A 10096-nucleotide genomic window follows, 5' to 3' on the forward strand; every position below is an offset into this window, starting at 1 on the left:
GCTGTCATGCAGCTCTAAGCTGCTCTGCCGGCCATCAATAAACACGAAAGAGAAGTGATGTTCATTAAAATTAGGAAAATGGGAACAACATCAAGAACATTGACAAGCATTCCAGAGTGTGGAGGTAAATTAAATGAATAAAGTTAGTGAAAATGATCGAGAATGAAAGTGGCACAGTAACAGACAAGTTCCAGAAGATGGCAGCAGTGAACCATAACAAATGCCGGCTACCGTAAAACACCAACGAAGAAGAGTATCCAAGATGGTGATATTTGCGTGGCATCATCAAGCAGCAGAAGAGACTGTGGGAGAGCGAAAGGTATATGTTCCACTGTTTTCTTGGTACGTTTGGGTCTGTCAATGATTAGTGATCGCACACTGGATTCATTGTAGCGACTTGCTTCCTGCTCCGCGCACATTATTTTGCGTTATCTTGGGTGCGTAATGCTAGGCCGCTGCTGTGCTAAACTAGCCCCGTATGCATGAGCCTGGTTGTTCGTTGGTATAAACCTCGGACATAGCCCGTTAGCGTTGAGTTTTCTTTGTCGATCTCGTGTTAACGTGATCGACATAGTTGGACGTTGTGGCACATGATTAAATGGATGATGTAACGTTACGATGCGTTCAATGCAGTTATTTACGTTTTGATTACATTAGCACGTGCTGTTGTCAACTGAAAATACTATTCATATGCAATTTACACAAAAATTGCCTTATTTTCCGTAGTTGTCTTTCCTTTCCGGTGTAACGTAAATTTCCCGCATGATATAAGGATATGCATAACTGCCTCAGCCTCAACATTAACCCACACTAACATCCCTACTTTGACATCGTATTTATGTTTGCGTTATCTGTTTTCTTTTCGCAGATTCCTCTTGCAACACATGGTTCTCCTCCTGGTTCCAGTTGGCTCGCTTTCCCCTGATTGTTATTATTGATTAATAACCGAGCCATATAACCATCACCAAGAACACTTTGGATTGCATTCGAGATCTGAATAAGCAGGTATGGCTCTACTGTGGCATCTTCCAGCGGCACTGTAGGAAATCACGCTGCATTTTCTCGCCTCTTTGCATTTTAATGGGAGAGCCCCATTCAGACACAATGTGATGCAGAAAAAAACAAATCAATTCAGTCCTTAGTATGACAAATGGAATCGGGGTTATGTGAGGAATGACAGTATATTTGTATCAGTTTAGCTCAAATACATTGTCTTCCACTACTTGATTGAGTCTGGAGCTGCATCTTGTTGTCCGTCATTTCATTGTGTTTAGTGCACATCTGGTCATTTGTTTATGCTGCTTCTGCATAAATGAAAACAATGTTGAGCTGTCGGCTCTGCCCAACATTGGTACATTTAATGCGAGTAACTCAGGGATTTATTTAGCAGTGGTTTCTAGTTACGGCAGGCCACCTCAACACACATCATGAATAATGTATACGTGTATGAAGTCATTATTTTAATAGGCATTTATTGCCTCTGTTGGACAGTTGATTGTAGAGAAAGTTAAGGTCATGAGTAGAGAGAGATGGGGAACAATCTACAACAAAAGGTTCCTGGCTGGACTCCAACCAGGGACAATGAAGTGCATGGTTTGATGCTTGAGCCTCAGAAAAAACTATACCCTCCGATTCAAGTCATTTAATAAAGAGCATCTTGCCGATACAGAGTACCAATCCGATACTCCAATACAGCTGCTCAGTTCACACTTCAAGTACATTAACTATCAAAATCACTCCAATGTACATGCATGACCATTGAATAGGTCTGCATTGCATTAAGAAAAACGTTGCATCCAAGCAGTTCCTCAGTATTTTTTTGTTTTCTTTTACAAAATAAATAATCCTTTCTGTAGTTTGTTTGGCCTCGTCACCGTCTCTCTCCCTTTTCAAAAGTGTCCTTGTTTGCGTTTTTTTTTTTTTTTGCAGTGGAGTGGAAATGAGTGCACATAAATTGGGTGAATAACAAATAAACAGCCTCATACTGCGTTTTGCTGTCGTCAGTGGCGTGTGGTGTTTCGCCCCGTGCTCGTATACATGGAGCACAGGGAAGTGGAGGTGAGACTCACAGCAGAGAGTTTTAAAGAGTAGACCACTGCTGCACTCCATAGTTGACGTTTATAAAAGTTTTGCGAGTAAAAACACTTATGCGACAGTTGACGTAAAACGAAGGATCGGATTGGGCTCAATATAGCCGCAGTATTATTGCCGTTCTAGTGGGTGTTCCTGCTCTGACCAGTCCTTTTTTTATTTTTTTTTCATGATTTCAGAACTGGAACGTGCTGACAGGAGGAAAAGCATTGGGAGGACATTGACTTTCACCAATAAGCCGGTGAAATGAGTTCTTCAGAAGAGGTGAGATCAAATAGAAATGAACATGATCCAGTATTTTGTCATCACCACAGACTAAAGCCCAGCTACCACGTCTGCCATCATGCCGCTGCACCAATTAAATCAGCTTAACAACATTCATGTCATACTCTGCTGCTCTCAGTTTCTCTATTTAACAGATACATGCAATATGTATACTCTTCCATTCTTTCATTGTTGAGAAACTGTTAACAAAACTAAACACTTCCTACTATTTCAGTGGTGTCGGAAGCTTCCCAAGCAAACTTATTCTTTTCTCTTTCTTAAGTAAAGCTTAGTCTAGCGGTGTCTTCAGCCACTCTGTCAGCAGCGAACTGCAGGTCTGTTTGCATCTTGCAGTGGTGTATAGTAACGAAGTAGAAATACTTCGTTACTGTACTTAAGTAGTTTTTTTGGGTGTCTGTACTTTACTTTACTACTTATATTTCTGTTGACTTTTACTTTTACTTCACTACATTTTGCAAAGAAAACTGATACTTTTACTCCGATACATTTCCCCTGAAACCTTCGTTACTCACTACAAAATCAAATCTATCTTTAGAAACAAAATGAATCCTGAGAGCAGCGTCGGGGACTGTGGTGGAACACAGACTGCAAGCAAGCAGGTTTGGTGAATCAGTGGTCCTAGCAGCAAGTTAAATCATTGGTTCATCACGTTAATGCACAATTGCAAACAAGTGCTCTCAAAGCCGTGGCGTTTTGATTCCCAGGATGCTACATGCTATAAGCTAGCGGGCGACTACCTGAGTATAATTCCACTCTACGATGACTGATTTCATGATGGAAGCAGAAATGGAAGCACCTGCTACTCCCGCAACAAACTACGGTGGTGACGAAGACCAACACCAGTGGATCGCTAGCGAGTTAGTGAGCTGAGGAAGTGTTGACAGTTGTGACACCATAGGACTGACGGGAGCCGAGAGAGCGCAGCATTAGCGTTAGCATTAGCATTAGCGTTAGCATTAGTGAAATCCTTCGCAGCTGTGTGGAAGCTGTCTGTGACGCTGAACACACCTCTACCTGCCTCAGCGGCCTGTGAAAGACTATTTAGCATCGCAGGACGAGTCTTCAGCCCAAGAAGAGCGCGACGGAATTCTCGCAATTTTGAAAACCAACTTCTTTTGAAGATGAACAGGACATGTTTCAGTTTCAAGTAATGACTGGGTTGTTACTTTTGGTGCTGCTTTAGTATTGATCATGTTTTGATATTTGAGTCATGTTGTGGATGATCAGATGGAGTTATGATGGCAGCAGTCGCCCAATTGCAGATTCAGCTTGAGCAAAACCTTTGTGTTCAAATCAGGCCCACAGGAGTTTACAAGGCAGGCGTCCTTTCTCTAAACACTGACCTGATGCATCAAGTGGATATGTTTTGCTGAACATAATATTATGCATTTGTCCTCCACATCCTCTAGTCCAGGGATTCCCAAAGTGGGGTGCGCGAGCTGCCTCTAGGGGGTGCGCGAGAGGAAAAGTGTAACGGCGGTCTGATGGTGTAATAATATTAAATATAAAAAAAAAATGTAATTTTAATTTAAAAACTGTCAGGTGGGACATCTGAAGCTATCAGTCGTAAAAGAGGAGAGGGACAGAGAGAGAGAGAGAGGAATCGGAGGCGAGGGGAACGGAGAGGTGCGTTGGGGAGAGACCGGGAGAAGAAATCGAGCCAGAGTCAGAGGAAGATGAGACGGAGGAAACCGAAAAGGAGGAAGGGATAGCGCAGACAAATCGGGAGCACATCGGCCCATCGCGGAGTCAAGGTGAAAAAAGAGGAAACTAGAGTGAGCATCAGACTGGGAAAAAAAAGAGGAAATATGATGAAAAGTATGTGTGTCTGGGCTTCACTTGGATTGGCAACGCAGATTCCCCAAAGCCACAGTGCGTGGTGTGCAGTGAGGTTCTGGCTAACAGTCTGAAGCTCTTATTTACGTCGCCACCAGAACACCAAGCATGCCAGTGCAAGTCAAAAGCCCCTTACATTGTTTATATCGAAATTGGAGGAGTTACAAAACAGCCAAAAACAACTGGAGTCTCATTCATGTGTTGGGTCTATAAATGACGCACTACGGGCTTCATATCTGGTTACAGAATAGCGAGAAAGGGGCTACCGCACACAATCGCCGAAGACGTGAGCTTGCCAGCTGCCAGAGAGATGGTGGAATGTATGATTGGGGAGAAAGAAGCAAAAAAGTTGGACATGATCCCGGTGTCCAACAACACTGTGTCGCGCCGCATCGATGCTTTGTCCGAAGACATCCTGGCTACATTAGTCGCTCATTAATTGTAAATTAAGTGTGATAATCTGCCTCTGAGCCTGTGCGTGTGTGCTCGCATCCGTATTGCTCTTTAAAAGTGACGCCTTGTGTCACTGAAAGTTATTGAAACTTTGTTGCAGTGTTTCAGGGCGTTTTCACACCTTCAGTTTGTTTGCTTTGTTGCAGTTGCTCCTTTGTTCGCCTGCAACATTTAACAGCGGACTAAATCTTGTAAACAAATGCCACGCGCGAGCAAACTGTTCTCTCATTGGGCCGATTCTTATGCGGCTATGAAGGCTTAAAAGGCTCTGTTGCGTCTTCTTTTTTTTTTTTTATTAAGGGGGGGGGGGGGGGTGCGCGAACCCGGTCGGGATGTAGAAGGGGGTGCGCGGCCTAAAAAGTTTGGGAACCGCTGCTCTAGTCTAATGAGCAGACTTATAAACGCACTGTTACAACTCCTTCATAGAGTCATATTGCTTTACGGAGAATTATAATGATAAGTTCATAGTAGATGCAAAAGTATACTTATGTACAATATATTATGTTGAACATTGTTGCTCCTGGATGGATCACAGCCAACCCAATTATGTTCAACACAGCTCCATGTCCTTGGTCATGGTGCCACAGCACTTAAAAGAATAAACTTCATCATTCTCACAATTCTGACCCTTTGCTTTTTTATTAACAGCATTTACTTGTACTTTTACTTTCAATGAACAGGTTATGATGTTCATTTAATGTTCAGGTTATGATGTACATTTAATGTCAGAAAATTACTTTTGTACTTATGTACTTTTGTACTTAAGTACAATAAATATCAGATACTTTAAGACTTTTACTCAAGTAGTATTCTAATAGGTGACTTTTTACTTTTACTGGAGTAGTTTTCCAGTAAGGTATCTTTACTTTTACTCAAGTATGGCTTTTGAGTACTTTATACACCACTGGCATCTTGTAACATTTTTCCTCCATTGTGACGATCTGGATAAAATGGAAACGCAGGAGTGTTGCAGTATAAGTAGTATAAAGTTATGATATCTATCACTGATTTGCACAATGCAGACAGAGTAAGTAGGAAATGACAACAGAGTCACTTCCTACTTACACATCTGCTGCTGATTTTCTCTTTTAACAACAACAACTCAAACGAGGTCTTAACAAATGTTCTGAGACACGCACCACAGCAGTGAGCGGTGGTATTGCATTACGTCATTGTTTTCCAGCCAACATAAAGCACAAAAAAGACCAAGAAGGAAAGTGACCACAACAAACCTGTCAGAGAGGAGCATCAACCACTATTCATCAATGCTGAGCGTTGCCAGTAAGAAAGGAGTAAGATCCGACAAGAGGGTCAGCTGACGGAAAAAGAAAGAGCAGCTAAACAAGTTTAACTGATTTACAAAATGGATTTCTACTCATCAAAAAATTATATCGCAAACACGTGTAAGCATTTAAAAGAAAAAAGAAGCCCATTTACTTCTTCATCTCCCTTCTCTGATCACCTGCCTCGCCTCCTCTGCCGTCTAATTTAGGACACGAACCATGTCTTTTAATAAAGGCACGGTTCTCTCGCCAATCGGTGAAATACGGTATTTATCTGACAATTTACAATCCATCGTTCATGCGACTCCAACAGTACGTAGTATTTTATCAAGTCCTCCGCTCTGACTTTTATTTCTCTTTTTTTCCCTCAGGTGAAACAGACGGACACTGGCAGCAGCAGACCCCATCAGTGTCACAAGTGTGGGAAGTCTTTCAGTCGGGTTTGCAGTCTAAGGAGACATGAACTCACTCACACTGCGGAGACACTGTACGACTGTGAACAATGTGGTAGCAGTTTCGGCCAACTTAATGCCTACAATACACACTTGCAGACGCACACTGAAGAAGCGACATACTGCTGTGGACAGTGCGAGAGGCATTTCAGCGACCACAGTTCATATAGAAAACACCTGCGCGACCACACTGGACCATACCAGTGTGACCAATGTGAAAAGACGTTTAGTTACTTCAGTATTTACAAGATACACATGCGTGTCCACACTAAAGAAAAGCCGTACTGCTGTGACCAGTGTCCAAAAAGTTTTAGTTTTTTAAGTTCATACAAGCGACACCAGCTCAGCCACAGCGGAGAGAAGCCGTACCAGTGTGACTTCTGTGGAAAGAGTTTCACGCAGTCGGGGCATTTCAGCCTGCACCTGCGTAACCACACTGGAGAGAAACCCTACGAGTGTGACCAATGTGAAAAGAGTTTCAGTGACCGTAGTAGTTACAAGATGCACCTGCGCGTTCACTCGGGAGAGAAACCATACTGCTGTAACCAGTGTGGGAGGAGTTTCTCTCAGTTAGGCAACTACAAATCACATTTGCGTATCCACACCGGAGAAAAACCGTTCCGCTGTGAACTGTGCGAGAAAAGCTTCGCCGTTTCAAAAACGTATACACAACATGTGCGCACGCACACTGGAGAGAAGCCATACAAGTGTAAAGAATGTGGGAAAGGTTTTGGTCGTCTCAGTAACTACATGCGTCACCTCCGTATTCACACTGGAGAGCAACCTTACAGCTGTGACCAATGCGGGAAGTCTTTCAATAGCTCGTATAGTTACAGCCGACACTTGCGCGTGCACACCGGAGAGAAACCATACTGGTGTTCACAGTGCAAGAGACTGTTCACTCGATCCCAGTCCTTGAAGAAACACCGCTGTATTGCAATAGACGACGACTATTTAGAGGAGAGAGTAGATAAGAGTTCGATTGTGTGTAAAAAAGAAGCACAACTGAGTTGCTCACCAACAGAACCAGCAAACGACAGCCAACAAAAAACCAACAAAATAAACTAGTGTGTTCATGGTAGTTAGGGGACGTGTCAAGTGCAACAGTGGGGCTTTGTTTTGTGTTCGTAATAGTTTTTAGACAACCGGAGCTTTATTGCGCAGAGGAATAAGATATCAGGCTTTGGACAGACGGACACACACAACTTGTTAGGACACTAATTGTTGGTTTTGGTCTTTTCGTGGGATTCTTCTTCAAGTAATATAGAATATATCACCAGACCTACAATTCAACCTCTTCTGACTGATCTAAAGGAGCTGGACAAACAAGCTTTATGTGTATGGCACCTTTCCTACAAGAAATTCATCCCAAAGAGCTTTGAAATAAAAAAAAAGTGAGCTTTTTAAGAAACCTAAAAAAAAATTATGACTTTATCAAAGACCGAGTGACAGACACTGTTACAAAGTGAGTTGAATCATGTTATCTTGTTTGAGCTTTGTGAAAAGCTTTTTATTTAAATTTTTTTTACCATTTTCTGTGTTTAAGTTTAACACTAGCTTGCTAATCGGCACACAGCTCATGTTAACATTTGTTAGCAGGACGCGAGACTAATATTGATCACTCAAAGAAACTGTGATTACTTTAGGGAAGACATCAAGGCCATTAAGGCCAACATTTTGATATGTAGGAATCTGGAGGTCCGGTCACAGAGAGAAGCTGACGCTCCAAAGTCAGTCATCAAGATCCTATTGACTCAGTGAAACAACTCTCAGCATCACAGAGGAACAAAGACCCGTCCACTGTGATCTGAGTCAAACCGGAGAAATAGGACTTTGCTTTAATTCAAAGTTTTATTTTCGATGAAAAATAATATAATAAGCATGTTATGAAACTTCAATCTGGTAAAGGATATGTATGAATTATTATTAGTTGAGGTATGAATAATTATTAGTTGAGTTATTGTATAATTCTCTTAAGATTAAAGGCTATATATGTCTTACTTTGGCTCCATCTGATGGTAGTATAAAGTATGACCGATTGGTTTGTCCAATTTATAAAAAAAAAAATTAAAAAAAAACATGCTTCTCGGCTTTACCTTAATCATGTGTAGAAAGAAATATATCTGCCTAGCTGTCTGCTGTCAACAGCCGACGGAACAATTTATCAGTGAACTGAAGTCTGCTTGACTTACTCACAGCATTGAAAAACATACATACGTGTCAGACCTCACTGTGCTGAGTATCATTGTCCATTCCAGTTTCAACTGTTGACAGCAAGGTCTTCAAATCATATATCCTGCAGTGTTTCATGTCCAACCCACTGCATGTGTGATTTAAAAAACAAACAAAAAAAACACTAACGAATGTGCACAGGGCTCTGTATGAATGTCGTGGTCTTAACAAAGATTGCAGTTCATTTCACAGTTGGAGACCGTTGTCTGTAACAAAGTGTGGACTGTGGTGAGACGGAGTCACGGCTTGACTGCTGTCCATCAGAGCGATACTTGTCATTTCAAGTTTGCAAGTGGTCAATTACTGAAACTAACAATTAAAACAGTTCAATATTAATGACTGTTTTGTAGATTGTGTATATTACAATGTGTAGTATTAGTCTGTGATACCATGGAGGATAACAAATGTAAGTCACTAATAAATGGAATATATTAATACTTGCTGAAATAAATGTTTTAATGAGTGAAGTCTGAAATAAAAGGTTTCAATTGAATTTGTAAATGACTGACCACTAATACATCACACCAACATTTTTGATAAGTCTGATAGGACCATGATAGAGGTTACTGACAGTTAAATGCTTAATTAAAACACACACTTAAACATTGTCTGACCATAAGAATTTTTTTCATTGGAATTTACAAGTTGGCTTGTAAATTCAAGACTTGCTAACGATGAGGCACTTTTCATTTTACTCAACTTGGATCAACATTTCTTAGTGGAGAAGTATCTGATAATGAAGACAACCTATTCAATTCAGGGAATGGTAATATGATTTTGAGGTGGATTTCTGAGTAATATTTAGCACAACTCAAATATGAAATACTCACCAAGTAAGATAATTCCAATGAAAGCTAATATGATAAAGGAGCAGCTCTTCTTGCTGGCCAAACAACAGGTGTCCATAAGGGCTATGACTTTATGTGGAATTACTTTCAACGGTGGCGAGTGGGGGTGGGGACCAACTACCATGGAGATGTGCAAAGCCCATCCTGCAGACCTAGGAATCCAGTTGTGGCGACGGCAATAAGAACAACGCCACCTGGGGAATTACACCCCAAAAAATGTGGTCTCAAGAAACTTGGCTGGCTTTGGCCGGTGGTGGTGGGGCCAGACTGCACTGAGAGCCCATTCGCTCACCTTCTGTGCAGCACAGCAATCCTGTAAGCAACATCGTTGCAGCCGACAGTCATGTCCTAGTGCTTTAAAATGCAATGGTGTCGGGACCTCTAGCCTCTCAACAATTCGCTCTGCTTCACTGAAGAAAAAGGGAACCATTAGGTGAACCTATACAAAAGGGAAACATATTAATTAATAAACCATGCTGCAGGCTGAAAAGATACAATTTTACTCTGTGACTTCATTCTCAACCTTAAATTACACATGGGATCACTCAAAAAGGTAGGCAGGATAACAATGGGGTTCCAGCACAGTCAACACGTCAAGAACAGAAGGCAGTAAACT

General features: G+C 41.6%; 1 protein-coding gene across 1 annotated transcript; it reads left to right on the forward strand.

Annotated features, from left to right (window-relative positions):
• Window positions 1-263: 263 nt before the first annotated feature.
• On the forward strand, window positions 264-9037 carry LOC306784055 (uncharacterized protein). The gene is made up of 4 exons (XM_079277874.1): window positions 264-319; window positions 869-1005; window positions 2271-2355; window positions 6320-9037. The coding sequence occupies exons 3-4, from the start codon at window positions 2338-2340 to the stop codon at window positions 7466-7468; spliced, it is 1167 nt and encodes a 388-aa protein (XP_079134000.1). The 5' UTR covers window positions 264-319; window positions 869-1005; window positions 2271-2337; the 3' UTR covers window positions 7469-9037.
• The last annotated feature ends 1059 nt before the right edge of the window (window positions 9038-10096 follow it).

The sequence above is a fragment of the Melanostigma gelatinosum genome (genome assembly GCF_949748355.1).
Source record: "Melanostigma gelatinosum genome assembly, chromosome: 11".
Classification (NCBI taxonomy): Eukaryota; Metazoa; Chordata; class Actinopteri; order Perciformes; family Zoarcidae; genus Melanostigma; species Melanostigma gelatinosum.